At 41.5% G+C, this 16,819-nt stretch overlaps 1 protein-coding gene across 2 annotated transcripts in view; it reads right to left on the reverse strand.

Moving 5' to 3' along the window:
• Window positions 1–552: 552 nt before the first annotated feature.
• The window catches only part of UBE2E1 (ubiquitin conjugating enzyme E2 E1), a 97,808-nt gene continuing 81,541 nt past the window's right edge, over window positions 553–16,819 (reverse strand). For both annotated transcript variants that reach the window (XM_049871040.1, XM_049871041.1), the window contains exons 4-6: window positions 4,496–4,628; window positions 2,191–2,338; window positions 553–1,367 (exon numbers count right to left, since the gene is read on the reverse strand). In XM_049871040.1, coding sequence (XP_049726997.1) covers window positions 1,270–1,367; window positions 2,191–2,338; window positions 4,496–4,628 — 379 coding nt within the window. In that variant the 3' untranslated portion in view covers window positions 553–1,269. The remainder of the gene's footprint in view (window positions 1,368–2,190; window positions 2,339–4,495; window positions 4,629–16,819) is intronic.

Consider the following 16,819-nt stretch of genomic DNA (forward strand, 5'->3'; position numbering starts at 1 on the left):
GAATGCAACTTAGATCTATGTTAGTATACTCAGAGTTACTGCATTCTTTCTAAATGCTGTAATAAACTTACGTGTGCTTTCATCCTGTGCACCTGGCCGAGTTTTTCCGTGGGGAGATACAGAGAAGTAGGACTGCTGGGTTATAGAGTATGTACACCTAGGTGCTGCCCCATTACCCTCTAATGTGGCTGTACCAGCTGATCTGTCCACTACCTGTAGGAGAGATCCATCTCCCCATGTACTTGCCACCACAGTGTCTGCACGTTAGAAAATGCTTTTACAAAGATGCTGCTGTAGAGCTCATCTTGGAAAGATGATAGGTTAGGTTATATAACCTTTTCTAAGACACTCCAAAATCTACCCTGCAAGGGTGTTATGTAAATTAATGTGCCAATCCTGACATAGGTGCTTGGTAAGTTATATCTATTTATATTGTCTGCGATTACTTCTAGGCTGTTGTAATAGTAAAGATCAATCAACTTTAGAAGAAAGAATCTGCAGACTGCAATCAACATGCAAAAGAGAGTAAATGAACACAGCAGCACTGGGTGGTGGTTTTTAATAATGTTTATTAGCACAGTAACAAATGCAGACTTAAGTAGTCCACAACATATAACCAATCCACTGAGCGACTCCTAGTCCACACCTTACAGTTAACAGCTTAAGGTATTTCACTACAGGTTTTTACAAGTCCTGATCCAAACCTTTAATCTTTTCACAATAAAGTAGATTGGCATATAAAATAAAATACGTTAACTACTCATTTCCTATATGGTGTCTTATAGCCTCGTGTCCATTTTATATATATGAGATGACAGTCTCTAAAAACTCTGTTAAATATCAATGTTCCCTCCAAGGAGGAAAAACAAATTCCAATTTTATTTTATTTTTTAATAAACAAAAAAGTGTGTTGTCTTGGAAGGACTTTACATAAATGGCCACGTGTATAACCTGTACAAAATTAAGCTGTTTTAAATTTACATACTGCTAGCAACTGAACCCAAATGCCTAAATGTACATTCTTTTCTGGACTACATTTCAGCTAATATTGCAGAACTAATGACAGTTTTAAAAGTTGCTATTACCAATTCTGTCTACTGTAGCAAGATACCTTAAGTTACAACAAAAATCTTAGGAAATAAGACTGAATAATATCTGTTATAGAAATACCCTACTCTTTACCAACTCCCACCCTCCCCCAACCCCTCAAAATCATAAGCAGCTCTCTTCTGTGACAGACAAATAATGTAAGAATTCTGAAAACCCAATTTATGTAGCGTATCTCTTGGTCCACTGTCTGGCCATTCTGTCATGTTCTGCTCTGTTGGTCATATACTGAGTGGCAATACTTCCCACCAAAGGGTCGGCTGGAAGAAAAGAGTGTAGATTACTTATGCAGAAGGAAAAGAACATTTTCAACTTTAGCAAATAAATCCGTGCTAGCTTGGGTAGAAATATGCAACAAAGTATTTGTGATCAAACCCGCCTATGAAACAAAAGAAAAACCAACAAAAACTCTCGTTGTCAAGTCGATTCTGACTCATGGTTATCCTGTGTGTTACAGAGAACTGCTCCATAGGGGTTCCTTGACTGTAGTCTTTATGGAAGCAAATCGCCAGGCCTTTCTTCCACAGTGCCACTGGGTGGGTTCAAAGTGCCAGGGCAAAGTGTTTGTGCCACCCAGGAACCTTATCTTAAAACATCGCCCCACTATTCTGGGTGCTTTTCCTTGTAGGCTTTAAAAAACATAGCATGGACGGGAGAAAAATTCTTACCAAAGTAGAATGCTGAGCGCTTAGTCCTGGTCAGGCTTCACCTCCTTAGTCTGTTCCATTTCTTTCCCAACAAACTACACCCAATTGGAGCTTTTTCGCTCTTATGCATTAAGCTAAGTTCAACAGAGACTGGCATGTTCAAGGCTCCAGGCTACAACGAACACCCACTATGTTCTTAGGATCTCTCGGCCAATGGCACAATTACGGCACTACGATAACACTGTGAAGTCCTTGGGGCTATTGCAGTGTACACTGTTTACCTCTACACTGTTTACTTAGAGCCAGGTTGCCAGGGCAAAACCTGGACCTCCAATTAGTACAGTGTCGCTCTGAAATGTAAATAGAGCCTTTGTAAGCGAAACAAGTCTTTTTCAGGTGAGGAAGAATAGGCAAGCTGAGGAATTATTAACCTTACCAGGATTACAGTCTGTAAGAAGTGAGCAGATAGAAAGGAGGACTTTGGAAATGGTTAGTGCTGGACTCCAGTTATCTTTCAGTATGTCCAAGCAAATAACTCCTTGACTGTTAATATTACAGTGGTAGATTCTTGTCCGAAATGTAACCTAAAAAAATAAGGCAGTATTAACTATTTAAATAGCACACAATGAAACTCTTTACACTAAATTACCTTTTCAACGGAGCAGCCCTAATTTAAAACAGCAAGAACAAAACCTGGTATTTCGTTTTTAAAAAGCAGATGAAGCGACAGTTTTAACACTGGGTTTAACTGAAACGTTAAGTTTAACTTAAACGTTGAGTTTAACAAGAGATGGGTTAAGAAACTTTAATAAATTTGAGATTATAATTTCACCTTGATTCTAATCTCAGGGATGGTCCATTTTATTTTAAAAGTGATATCCGTCGACAGAACGCGAGGTAAGTGCAGTACTTCTCAAATTCATCTTTTGCGGTTTTAATGTTTTCCTAACATTTCCAGATTTGAATAGCTGTTTGCTGACCTCTTGTGTTAACTGATAGTACTACACTGCCTCAAAGTAAGCTTTAGAATTATAAATTCAAACTGAGGTGCAACATAAACCTGTTGCCATCGAGTCGATTCGGACTCACAGCAATCCTATAGGACACAGTAGAACTGCCCCACAGAGTTTCCAAGGAGTGGCTGTTGGATTCGAACTGCCATGGATACATAAACAAAATGCTTGTTTAGCAAACAATGACCACGTACCCAAAAAGCTGTAAAAAAAACCAGAAGGTAAGATTTGTTTCTGCTTTTTCTGACCTTTACATCAGATCCTGCAGCCATCCTATCCAAGAATTGACCACAAGGGAGTCTCCATGGGTGGGGAGCCAGCAATCGGTAAAGATCACACAATCAACAAATCAAGCCAGGCCACGTTAGTGTGGGTTATTTTGTTGGGTCTCCTAATTGTTATTTATAGAACACGCAGAAAGACACTAAACAATTATCCGTAACTCTGCCACATTTTAAAAATGACCAGCTTTTAATTACTTCTTGCTGCTGCAACTGAGCCTCTATCTAGCAGTCTAGCCATCCCCAAGAGGTTTTCCTTCTGACAGCTTGAGTGAGAATCAAGGACAGCTGCGTGTGAGTGGGCACTGCCCACCTGTCCTAGATGAGAACACCAAGACCTGGAGATAAGGATCTGAACAAGACCAAAAGGTGTCAAAAGCCAGAATCCAAGGCTTTTGGGAGGAGATTCTGATTCTCTAATTGCTTTAACACTCAGGCCAAATCCACTGCCATCATGTTGACTCCGACTCACAGCGACCCTACAGGACAGAGTGGAGCTGCCCCATAGGGTTTCCAAGGCTGTCATCTTTTACAGAAGCAAATTGCCACATCTTTCTCCCACGGAGCGGCTGGTGGGTTTGAACTGCTGACTTAACAGTTAGCAGCCAAGTGCTTAACCACTGCACTACCAGGGCTCCTTCCAAATTGCTTTAGTGTGTGGATATTCTGACATCATTTTTAGCTGTTCATAAACTTTTTTCCTGTTTTTGGGTTAAACTTTTTTCCTGTAGGGTTGAAAACGGGGGATTAATTCTGGGTTGCTGACCATGTTACTATAAATAGCATGATTTTACAGACCATCAAAACGAAGTACTTACACCTTTGAAAATATTGTTACCGTATCCGCCACCACCTCTATTATTAACTCTTTAAATATCTTTCAGATCTATACACTCTTAAAAGGCTTAAATGCATTTACTGCAAAATACCTCACCCTCCTAACTGGAAAGCCAGCATGTGAGCCCCAGGTGGAAGGTCACAGTAAACATGATACCCAACCACTGACCACGGAGAAGCAGCTCATGCCCCCCTAACGGGAAGCTGACACTGTTTGGAAACGATGATTTCTAGCCTGGTTGGTTGGTCCATACGAGTGGCAACGGGCTCAGACCCTGGTCTGTGGACTCTGGTCAGGTACAAACATATCAAACTGTGCCTCAGGGCCATTAAAAACCAGCTGCCACGGACTCAGTTCCAACTCACGGTGACCCCATGTGTTACAGAGTAAGAAAAGGGGGGAGAAAAACGACGACAAAGCGCTTACCTCTAGAAGCGGGCTCTCAAATGAGGCAGAGTCAACCCAGAGCAGTGTTTGTGTCATCAGATTCATGAGCACATAATAGAAATCTGCTAATATTTGTGATTAAAAACTCAATTAAAAAAACCTCAAGAGTCTTTCTCTTAAGGGAATTAGTAAATTTAAGCATAAATCAGGGGAATTTCTTACCTTTGGAGGCTTGAAGGGATATTCTGGTGTAAAAGTGATATCAAGGAAGAATACACCACCCTCATACACGGATCCTGGAGGCCCCAGAATGGTGGATCTCCACTCATAGATGTTGTCGCCTTTGGGACCAGCACTGGGAAAAACACATCAACAGATAAGCAGACATGGGTGGAACCATCTCGGCTTTTACAGTATAGTGTACCAAAAAAAAAAAAAAGGGACAGATTGCTTCTCCTCTCCCTTTTTATTTAATGTGTGGATTCTCTTCATAAAACACACGTATCTTTCAGACAGATTTTAACGACTGCTGCAAGCAACAAACCCATCAACTTTCAGTCAGGTACACTGGATGAAAAAGGAACATTAAAACTATTCTAAGCCTTCGTCGCTATGAATAAACAAGAAATACGCAGTTCTCAAATCTTTCCTTTATACGTCATAAGAAAAGGTAAATAGTACTTTAAAAAAAAGAGAAAAATCTCACACAAGCTCAGTTAGTGCCAAATAACCGTTTCTGCTCAGTGCTACATGGTTTCTGGCAACAAATTTTAAGCATAAGAGCTTCATTTCTGTCCCACTAGCTGTGGCTCTCCTTCCTGGCCTTTTTATCTCCATAATCTCACTCTAAAAAGAATCCAATAGATGGCAGTGCTTTTTACATTATAAATTGTGTTGAGTGGGAGGAGAAGGATGACAAGTATCAAATTATAAGGTATTCAATGTTCATTTCAATATATATTAAACTCTATAATCAAGGTTCTCTAAGTATCACAGTTGGGAAGTTAACCCACTCCTTACCTGTGAAATCACTGTGATTTACACATGGTTACACCCTAATTTGGCCACAATATTTTCCAAGGCATTTGCTCTACTAGTTGTGCTGGTTTCTAGGGTGCTTTTTATTCAAGTAAATTAATAAGCAAATTTTTTCTAATTTATCCTCCAACTCTTCAAACCTAAGAAGAGCTTAATGTACCTGCCCGAACTGCTAAGCGTAGTACTCTGGCATGAGAAGACAGAAAAAGACACCTTGTGAAATGGTCTTGTTTAATTTAAAAATGCCTTCTCACAACCTGGCTCTAAGAGGGGGAAAGGTACAGAGTGGCTAACTTACAATTTTTCATCCCCGGGCTTCTGGAAGCTTAACTATTAACAGCTACTTCAAGAATAGTGATGTTTATCAGCCAACCAACAAAAATGTCTTTACTTGGAGAGACCTGTATATCTCAGTCAATACTTAAAATAATTTCTACAGAGCAGGCAAAAACTGTTGTTTTAAATAAAGGTATAACTGAACTGGATTCATCCCCTCACACACTGATTGAATGCCCGTGTACCGGGCGGTGCTAAATGTCAGGCGTATCAACACTGAACAAGACAACCTTCTTGCCCTCCGATGCCCTTGGCTAACTGATTAAAAATCAGGTGCAAGTACCTCATTTAAGAGACAGAAGAGGAGGAAGAGGGTGAGAGAGAAAGAAAGAAATCAAAAAGAAAAAAAAAAATCCTATCAGTGTCCCCATTTCTTCGATCTTAAATATGGTAGGGGGAGAAGCAACAGAAACATATGTCATGAGAATGAGCTTAAGAAAGAAAATCATGGACAAAATTGGGGAAGAAAACATGATGTGGTAAAAAAAAAAAAAAAAAAAGAGGGAAAAACACAGACAACAGAATAGGGCTAATGGGAGGAGACTGGCCACACAGGCCACGAGGAGGCAGAAAGAGCTCAGATGCTGACTCCAGCACTCACTAGCTGCATGACCTTGAGCTGGTTACTAAACCTAGACCTAACTTCACCCCACCTGCCTCACAACAGTGTTTTCAGAACTAAAATGACATGACGAGAGAACGAGAACGTGCAGTAACCTCTCTAAAGAAAGGATACTACCCGAACTACTGCTTTATCTCTAGCCGGTAGAGCTGGTCCTTGGTCATCTGACGTTTGCTTACATGCCTGCCTGTTTGCATCCAATGTACGTACTTGGCAGAAAGTCTACAGACAGCGGCTGATAGAGCCACACCACCGGTTTTATCAGACTGTGGTTAACGGAAAAGTGGGCTAAGTACAGTGAAATCTGTGAGAGCCGGAACTGGACGGAACTGCCTTGTTTTTCTGGGTCTTGAAAGTTTCCCACCTTTGCCTGGCTGCATGCAGTCTTACCACTTTTCTATCACTCATTTTAATGGAAAATTGCTTTTTTCTTCTCTGACAGGTTCCCGCCTTACACAGATTTTGCTGTAGATGAAGACGACACTAACAGAGGTTGCAAATAAATAAATGATCTTTTTTTTTTTTTAATCCAGTTCATGATATCAAAGACTTAAAGGCAAAAGCTGTCACCTACTCTAAACGCTTTTCACAGATGACGAGGAACCAAGGCCAGGAGGGGACGGGAAGCCCTCAAACTCAGGGGTTTTGTTGCTGTTTGTTGTTTTTCAGCATCCCAGGCGGCCTCCTAAAACACTAGCAATCAACAGCCATGCTGCTTTCTTCATTTGATGGTGCTAAGAAACCACCCAGAGGAAAAAGAGTGAGGTCAGTCTACCCTGGAGGTGGCATGGTGGCACAGGCCCAGTTCTACAGAGACGAGATAAAAGAAGAATACAGAAGGTATAGCAGTATGCCACGACAAGCAGATTTTACGTATTTTACAGAAATTTGGAGGTCCCAAATTTTGTTGTTCATCAAAAGACTCTGCAGAACTTTAAATTGAAAAATTAAAGATTCCTGGGCCCCTTCCCAGATCTATTGAGTTTAGACTATCCAGAAGGGGACCCAAGAATCTATATATTTAAAAAGCTCCCCAGATGACTTTTAAGCAGATGGTTTGCACTGGTACAAGTTACTGGAAGTAGGACGATCAGGAACACAAGCTTTGACATTTTACAGCTTGTCACCTGTGATTAACTAGAAACCCAAATCAAGATTGCTACTTGTTGATTCCTTTCAGTTTGGGTGTAAATTTTTCTGAGTTCAAGAAAAAGTGTGGGGAAAGGGCACTAGGGAATCAAGTGAATAACATAAACATAAACCCACTGCCACTGAGTCGATTCCAACTCACAGCGACCCTACAGACAGAACAGAACTGCCCCACAGGGTTTTCAAGGAGTGGCTGGTGGAGTCGAACTGCCGACCTTTTGACTAGCAGCTATAGCTCTTAACCACTGCACCACCAGGGCTTCAACATAAACGTAACTACATAATAAAAGCAAAGAAAGGGGCACTTCTGAATAAAAAATTGTAGATAATCACTGGAAACAGCTACTGAATGAATTATGACAGAGAATAATTATGACATAAAACCAAACCAAACCAATTACGACTCAAAGTCAGACCCTATAAGACAGAGTAGAACTGCCCTATAGGGTTTCCAAGTCTGTAATCTTTATGGAAGCAGGCTGCCACATCTTTCTCCAGCGGAGTAGCTGGTGGGTTCGAACGGCTGACCTTTCAGTCAACAGCAGAGCACTTAACTGCTGTGCTACCAGAGCTCCTTAATTATGATATAAAACCAAAGTGTTTGCCATCGAGTCACTCAGAGGGGCCTGAAAATTTTTTGCTTTTTTAAAAAAAATTCTCACTGGAGAAGTTAGGCTCTACTGGTCAAGAAAGTAGGCAGAAAGAGAGTGAGGGGATCGGGGAGAGCTGGGAGCAGAGGTCTAGGACTCTAAGCAGGCCCCTGTGAGAACGAGGGCTTGGTTCACAGAAAGACCTGTTCAAGCACTACGCTGCTTCACCCATTTCTCCAATAAAATGATTACCCACCTTTACCCTCAGCTAAGTATGCCTTTACCAGACTTCGGTAAGACACTCTGGGTTCTGCAATAAGAAATACACATGAATTGCAACTTCAAGCACTGGTTGAAGTACATTTTAGAACGGCATGTAATTTAGTTATTAATCAATCCAAATGATTAGAACGTATGGCAAATCCTGAACTGGGGAGTGGGAGGGCTGAAATTAAGGTATTACGTAAGGAAAGCTGGGAACAAAAACTCATACCTCACAATTTTGCATGAATTCTACCCCGTCTGTGCTGGGCATTTCTTCTCATCAGGATGCTCTAAATTGGGTCATCTCAGATTTGCAGAATATGATTTTTTTAAAAGCCCACTATTTAAGGTATCATTGGGGTTATAAAAGCTAGTGTAAAATTCTGTCCTTTATAAAAACAAAACAAAATACATATTATCTGTCTGAAGATGCCGAAGGAACCCTGGTGGCACAGAGGTTAAGTGCATGGCTAACTGAAATGTGGGTGGTTTGAACTTACCAGCTGCTCTCTATGGGAGAAAGATGTGGCAGTCTGCTGTCGTACAGACTTACAACCTTGGAAACCCTATGGGGCAGTTCTACTCTATTCTCTAGGGTTGCTGTGAGTCAGGATTGACTCGATGGCAGTGGGTCTGTTTTTGTTTTTTTGGTCTGAAGATGCTGAAATGTAACTGATTAGAATCTCAGCTTGAGGATGTGACTTAGAAGGCGAACAGAGGCAATGCCTGTGCCCTTCAGATTTTCTTACTCCAAAGCCTAAGGTGTCCATACTTTGAAGGTGTAACCACTTTTCAAAATAAAAGCATAATGTATACAACTCCTACACAAGGCAAAAAGAGAACAAAAGTCTCCTTAACTCCCTTTGCTTTCCTTCTAGTCAAAATAAATCTGCTATGATAAGCATTTTAAGAAAAACGATAGTCACTTCTACTTTTGACACATATTTTCTTATTTCTGTAATGGCTTCTGCCTTCACAGAGGTACATAAACACTGGAGCATGGCTCATCGTGAGCTGCGACACCCTTCTGTCTGGTGCCTTAGCGGTCTGCTGACTGACAGGCAATGTCTCAACTGAACAAACTCAAGGACAAGGACTCTCACTGCTGACAGCCTCATCTCAAATCCTGCAAACCCTGTCTTCTCTCCAACGATCACTGGACAGGGCGGCAACAGGTCATAGTTCCTATGCCTCATTAACACCATACTGGTGAGCATACAAAGCAAGAACTATCAACTGGTAGTAACTTCCGCTTAACCGTATCGTTTCAACAGGATTTGAACAGTATGAAATATAATCAATACAAGTTATTTAAGATGTAATCCTAAAAAAGTATTAATAAATTTTTTAAAACAACTATCATTAGAGCATTCTTATGAGATTTTGATGTGCTCCCTGGGATTATTTAAAATTTCCCAGGATAACTCCACAAAATAAAGTTTAAGATTCGTTTTGTTTTGTTTTTTAAAATCATGTGTTTGAGTCTTCCCCATCCCTTCCTCAGTATTCAGTTATTACAGATACTCTGCTGTTGCCAAAGGTATTTTAATTTTCCATCGGTAGGGCAAAACAAAAATATAATCAATTCTTAAAAATTATATTCCTATCTGAACAACTTTAAAAAATTTTTTATTGGAAGAAATAATCCTTGCATATAAACACATAAAACCCTAAATTCTGCTATTATTTTAGGGATAATTCTGAAGTTTAGTCTCATACTCCTTGAAAAAGTAAAGGATGAGAGGTTAGGAAGACAGGAGTATAAGAAACATGCTGGAAACCAGATCTTTGAACTGGTTGGTTCCAGCTGGAACTTTTGCTGAGAATTTGCATTTTTACTCCAGATATGGAAACCCTAGTGGCGTAGTGGTTAAGTGCTACTGCTGCTAACCAAAGGGTTGGCAGTTCGAATCCACCATGCGGTCCTTGGAAACTCTATGGGGCAGTTCTACACTGTCTATAGGGTCGCTATGAGTCAGAATCGACTCGACAGCACTGGGTTTGGTTTTGGGTTTGACTCCAGATATACTGAATCAGATCTTACATTTTAACAAGACCCCAGGTGGTTCTTCTGTATGATAAATTTTGTGAACTGCTGCTCTACTAGTGGCTCTCAGAATTGGTCCCTAACCAGCACCATGAGCATCGCCTGGGAACTTATTAGAAATGCAAATTCTCAGGAGGGGTTAGAAGTGAGAGTGAAGAAAGGGGTGGAGTAGCAACAGGGTGCCAGCATATTTCAAAAAAGGGCAGAGGCTCAGGACTAACTGCATTAGAAGCTCAGTTCTACCTACGTAAAAATCCCAGATAATCCCTGGTACTATATCACAGTACAATGACTAATGTTCCATAAAAATAAAGGACTGGCACTTTGAGTAGGTTTACCATCATCCCCAAGAAGCCAGATCTGGCAAAGACTGTTGACTGGCCACTCTACATATTGTCCTCTTCTTGCTAAGCAGAAGTTTCAATCTACAGCTGGTACAGGACCACTGAGAATAAGGACTACATTTCTCAGACTCCCTTGCAGCTAGATGGGTCATATGACTAAGTTCTGGGCAACTGAGGCACAAGTTATGGCAGCTCTGGGTAGCCTTCTTAAGACAACAGGAGAATGCTGTTGGGTGCTGCTGAGTTGATTCCGACTCATTGCGACTCCATGTGACAGAGCAGGACTGCCCCACGGATTTTCTTGGCTATAATCTACAAGGCGGATGACAGGTCTTTCTCCCGCAGAGCTGCTGGGTGGGTTTGAACTGCCAATCTTTTCAGTTATCAGCTGAGGGCTTAACCCCTGTGTCACCAGGGTTCCTGAACTGGTTGTATATATACGCTTTGCTTTATAATTTTTTCCTGGAACAAGAATGTTGAGCCACAAGGACAAGAGCCATAGACTACAGATGGCAGAGTCATGAGCCAGAAGGGGCTTATATCTCTAATGACTGAGAGGTCATTATACACCCAAATGCTTCTAAGGCCCCCTTTAAGACCTCATTTACATAAGAAATTAACTTTTATGTTTAACATACTCTTAAGTCATTATTTTGGGCTTTCTGTCACATGTGGCTGATCAGAAACCTAGTTTACAGAACAAAGCTATAAAAGATGCTGTAGTTAGTTCTCTAAAGCAATACTCTTGCTCAAACGAAAATTTTTTTAAGTTTTCCAAATGATGACAGTTGTAGAAGTTCTCTGAAAATGAGAAGACATGATAAAGCAAACTACTTGCTTATATGACGTGCATCCCTTGTATCACAGAACTCTCAAAGCCACGCACATTTCAACAATGGCCCTAGCCCAGTGGTTCTCAGCAGGGAGTGACACCCCCTCCTCCCCATTTGGCAGTGTCTGGAGACATTTTTGGTTGTCAACACTTGGGTAGGGAGAATGCTGCTGCTGGCATCTAGTGGGTAGAGGCCAGGGAGGCTGCTACGCATACTGTGAAGCACAGGACAGCCCCCCATGACAAAGGATTATCTGACCCAAAATGTCCTTAGTGCCAAGGTGGAGAAAACCTGGCTTAGAGAAGTGAAATAACTTGTTGAAGGTTAAGCTAGTAAAGGGAAGAGCTTCGATCTGAATGCCTAGTGTCAGGCTTCAGTGCCCACCTTCTTTGTTTTACTGCTCTGTGCCTGGTATGAAAAAAAATTCAATATACATGGCTATTATTATTAAAAGTTAGATTTACATATACCTTAGTGATGTGGCTGCTAACCACAAGGCTGGCAGCTCAAATTCATCAACTGCTCCTTGAAAACCCCATGGGACAGTTCTACTATGCCCTACGACGTCACTATGAGTCCTAATCGACTCAGCGGCAACAGGTTTTTCATTTTAACTGTTCTATAGACACTCTCTACTCAAAGTGTGGTCCCTGGGCAAACAACATCGGCATCCCCTGAAAGTCTGTTGAAAATGCAGAATCTCTGACCTCCGGACCCATGACCTAAGGTATCAGAATTTGCATTTAAATTTAATAAGAGCCTCAAATGATTCCTATGCAAGTTAAAGTTTGAAAAGCCTGCTATGGAAAAACACTTGTTGTTAGGCGCCCTCGAGTCACCGACTCATACTGGGACCCTATATGACAGAGCAGAATTGCCCCATAGAGTTTCCAAGGAGCAGCTGGTGGATTTGAACTGCCACCTTTTTGGTTAGCAGCTGACTCTCAACCACTATGCCATGAGGGCTCCATGGAAAACATTAAGTGACAATAAATACCAAGTCCTCTTTCTAATCTTCTAGATTTAATTTCACCGTTTATATTACCCAGCTCTCTCTTCCACTGTCTATCAACTCTGCAGTAAGAAACAACTATCAACCCTGGTAACGAACGCCTGCAATGTTAAGACTGAAAAAGTCAACCCCAAACATCGAATTACGAAAATGCTTATAAGGAAGAAATCCACAATCAATTCTATATTCCCTACGACAAACATTCGCACCATGCAAAACCCACTCTTCAGTTTACTCTTCTCTTGCTAAGAAATCCACCAAAAATATGTTAAAATAGTACGAAGGTAACAATCTATCAGAGGCAATTCTCAGGTCCCCCCAGTGATCTCCCAAGAGACTTCCTCTCCAGGGGGAAGCCACCTGCTCCACTCAATCTATTGAGCACATCCTGAGGAATTTTATAAAAAACAAAAAAACTTTTTCCTACACTAAACATCCCTTCATAAACCAGTAGTCATTTGTAACCTAGATGTGAATGGCAGAAAAAAAACCTGAAAATTCAGAAAACCACACTAAGGTCACTAATGGGTTGGTGACAGGGCTTGATGAGTGCTATTAAGGGGGGGAGGGGGCAGCCACTGCCACAATCCTAGTAACGAAGTTAGAGATGGTCATACAAAGCTGGGGGAGGGGAGGGGAGGCGAGGGAGAAGAAAGGAAGAGGCTCTAGTACTGCTAGAGACTTATCATTCAGGTTAGTACCCCTTGGAAAGGACATTTAGACCAAGGGTCAACTTAAAGGTCTCCCCCGAAAAGCTAGTGCTCACTAAGAATTCCTACGAGGGCCAAGCTGTTATGCTGGAACAGAACAGGCCCAAACGAGGTGTATCTTCCAACATATGGGAGAGAGATGGACTCAGACGCTCAGGATCGAAAACATGACCTGTGCCCATTAGGAAGTCTTCCCACAAAGCCTCCCCCACAAATCGCATCATACCAAAAACCAAAATCAAATCTGTTGCTATTGAGTTAATTCTGACTCATGGCAACCCTACGTGTTACAGAGTACAGTACAATTGCGCCATAGGGCTCTCTTGGCTGTAAATCTGCTTTGATAAAGATTACAGCCAACAAGACCCTATGGGAAGAGAAAAAAAAAAAAAAGCCCTGTGGAGTAGCTGTACTCTGTAACACATGAAGTCACCATAAATTTGAACTGACTCAATGGCAATGGATTTGGGTATTTTTGTTTTCTTAATCTTAAAAACAAGTTGCCAGGCCTTTGTTCTGCAGTACAGCTGGGTGGGTTTCATCCTCCAATCTTTAGGTTAGTAGTCAAGCACAAAGCATTTGCTCCACCTAAGTGTTTATTCTCTTCTTTCAGCAGAAAGTAGATTAACATTCAAAGGATTTTCTGCTATAACTTTTCATGAAGCACAAGGCTGATTTGTGGCCTGTGGGAGGAAGACAAATGGTAGAGTTCACGTTTGAAACCTGCTCCAAATTTGTCTGTGGAGTTCCACACAGAGTGCTGCAGTCATTTAGGTGCACCATCTCTCTGACATCAGATTTCAAGTCGAAGCAGGAGCCCTGATGGCATAGTGGTTAAGGATTATGGCTGCTAACCAAAAGGTTGGTGGTTCGAATTCAACAGCTGCTCGCTCCTCGGAAACCCTACGGGGCAGCAGTTCTATAGGGGTGCTGAGTCAGAATCGATGTGACTGCAACGGTTTTTTTTTTTTTTTTGGTAGAGAGCAGTAATTTCCCACACTTACACTACAGGGCTGGGTATAATAGTGTTTAACAATATTTAATTAGCTGGTCAAAATATGGACTACTGCTTAGGATTACATGACAGTGTTCCCAAATTTGGTGAAGTAAGAAAACACCACAACAGCTTAATCTTACCCAACCAGTCATTCGATTGTAGTTTTACTTTATATGCTTCTGCTTTAGAAAACAGTCACAATCCAGCTCTTCTGGAAATCTATGTTCCAATACTGAAAAATACATAGATGCACGCAAAGAGAATAAGGATATGATTTTTAAAACCGCTTTTAAGATAATCTGTAAATAAAGGGTTAAGAGACTCCAGTGTTGTTCCTCATGGCGATCCCATGTGTGCAGAGTAGAACTACTCCATAGGGTTTTCAAGGCTGTGATCTTTCGGAGGCAGGTCACCAGGCCTATCTTCTGAGGTGCCTCTGGGTGAATTCAAACTGCCTACCTTTTGGCCAACAGCTGAGCGCTTAACCATTTGCACTACCCAGGGACAGCCAAGAGGCTCCAGTAGGGACGGTGACAGAAGAGCAGACCTAAAGGACACGGACATCACCGGGTCATTATCTCAACTAGGGATGGCCGAATGACAAGGTTTTGTAAACTGAGCTAAAGAATCAGGCTTTAACGTCTGGCCTACGACAAACCAGTTCTACTTCAAGGGCCTGAGAGAACTGGGGTGCGTGTGTGTGTGTGTCTGTCTGTGTGTGTGTGTGTGTGTCTGTGTCTGTGTGTGTCTGCTATTCAAAGATCAGCATCTAGTGTGTCTCAAAAGCCATTCTCCGATACAAGGTTGAAGAGGTAGGGATTCGGGATAAAGGCAGATGAGACGATATGTCCTCTCTGCAGGAACTACAGAAGTCTGACGCTAACCTGCTCTTTCCCCCAGAGAAGTGAGAAGAACACGGTCAGAGCAGAATCAAGTTCTGAAGCTGTGGGGGTTACTCCTCTACTCCCACTAGATAACCCAAAGCCAGGATATCTGCCTAAGAGCCATGTAGCTGAGTCCTGAATTTTTTTTTTTTTTTTTAGTTACATGCACATATTAGCATATATTAAAACTGCTATCCAAATGAGTGAATAGAGATGAATTACTAGTCTCTTGTTTCTACGTAACAGTTTGCAGGCCCAAACAAGCAAAGACCAGCTTTTCTGTTGGGTTAACTGTATTGTGGATGAGAGAGGCGACTGGCGGGAAAGCAGAGTATCTTCCTCAGACTTTCTGAGGGGAGAAGGCATAGTTGCTAATACTTGTACCCTCCATACATTTGGTGCTGGTCCCCAAAGGCAACTGTGTCACAAGGAAAGCTATTAAAAGACACCAAAATTCCCCCAGAGAAACTTGCTAGGTTTTACTCAGTTCTAAGAAAAACTCTAGAACACATCTTTGATTATAAAACTTATTATAACCAGAAGTTTCCTGTTCACTTACACTCACCTCCTGGTTAGCCTCTACACTGCAACTGCTGCCAAAGTCAGGCTGCAAGCAGGGCAGGCAGGGGGCGTGCGGTCAGTGAGGAATGTGGAAAGTGACAGAGACGAGTACATGCAAGAAACAGACGTTCTACATCTTGCTATAAAGCAAGAGACAGTTGTCTGAATGGTCTGGCCACCGTGATTTTTTTTCGATCACTTACTGCGTGGTGTGAATCTATAATCACTTGACTGTTTTGGTAAAGCTTTTATTTAATAATATTAAATTAAAAAAAAATTTTTTTTATTGTTCCCTTTCACTCTCCCAGTGTTCAGACTTGGATGTTACACGGTTGCCCACTCAGGAAGAGATCTCAGAAAACCTTCCCACGCTGCCCCATCACCTGGAATTCCCCTGCTAGTATCTTAATTCCAGCCATCATGCTGGTTCTTCGTCCTCAACCCCAACCCTCCTTCTAGGTCCGGCTACCCACGATTCCTTCGGTGCAGGCCTCACGTGGATTTGGAGGATACAAACGTTCTCAGCTCAAGCTGGCGTTTCAGGTCCACGCTATTTTCATCAATGTCTAACACTGTTCTTTACTCTCACTCTCTGGTAATCACAGTAGGAGGTGTCACAGACAGAGTGCAGACACGGAAAGGAAACTCCAGCTGTCACGTTAAGTCAGACACTGAAGCAGTCTGCAACATGTGAAACAGCGCCACTCTTGTCAGCGAACTTCTTAGTTTGGGAAAATATAGTTATCATTCATTTAAAAATGTTACTCTGTTGCACGTTTTTATTGTATGTCAAATGAATTATATTTTTAAATGTTTCAGGTTTAATTCTGAATATAGTAAAAACCCATAATTATACACTCTAACATAAACAAAATCTCTTTAAGATCCTTAGTAACATTTAAGAGTAAAAACGGGTCCTGCAATCAAAATGTTTGAGAACCACTGGGTGGATTATGTTAAAATACTAGCACAACTAGCTAACCATTAAAACACATGTTTGGTTCCTTCTCCTACCAAGAATTAAAAACAAAACAAAAAACTTCAAGTAGTGCTTAGAAGAAAACATAAGTGAATAGTTTTATATCCTTGGGAACCGGGAAGCCATTCTTATCTTGATAACCTGACCAGGGCTGTCAATGCCCCACCCGTCTCCCTCACG

Source organism: Elephas maximus, chromosome 27, assembly GCF_024166365.1.
Source record: "Elephas maximus indicus isolate mEleMax1 chromosome 27, mEleMax1 primary haplotype, whole genome shotgun sequence".
NCBI classification, from domain to species: Eukaryota; Metazoa; Chordata; class Mammalia; order Proboscidea; family Elephantidae; genus Elephas; species Elephas maximus.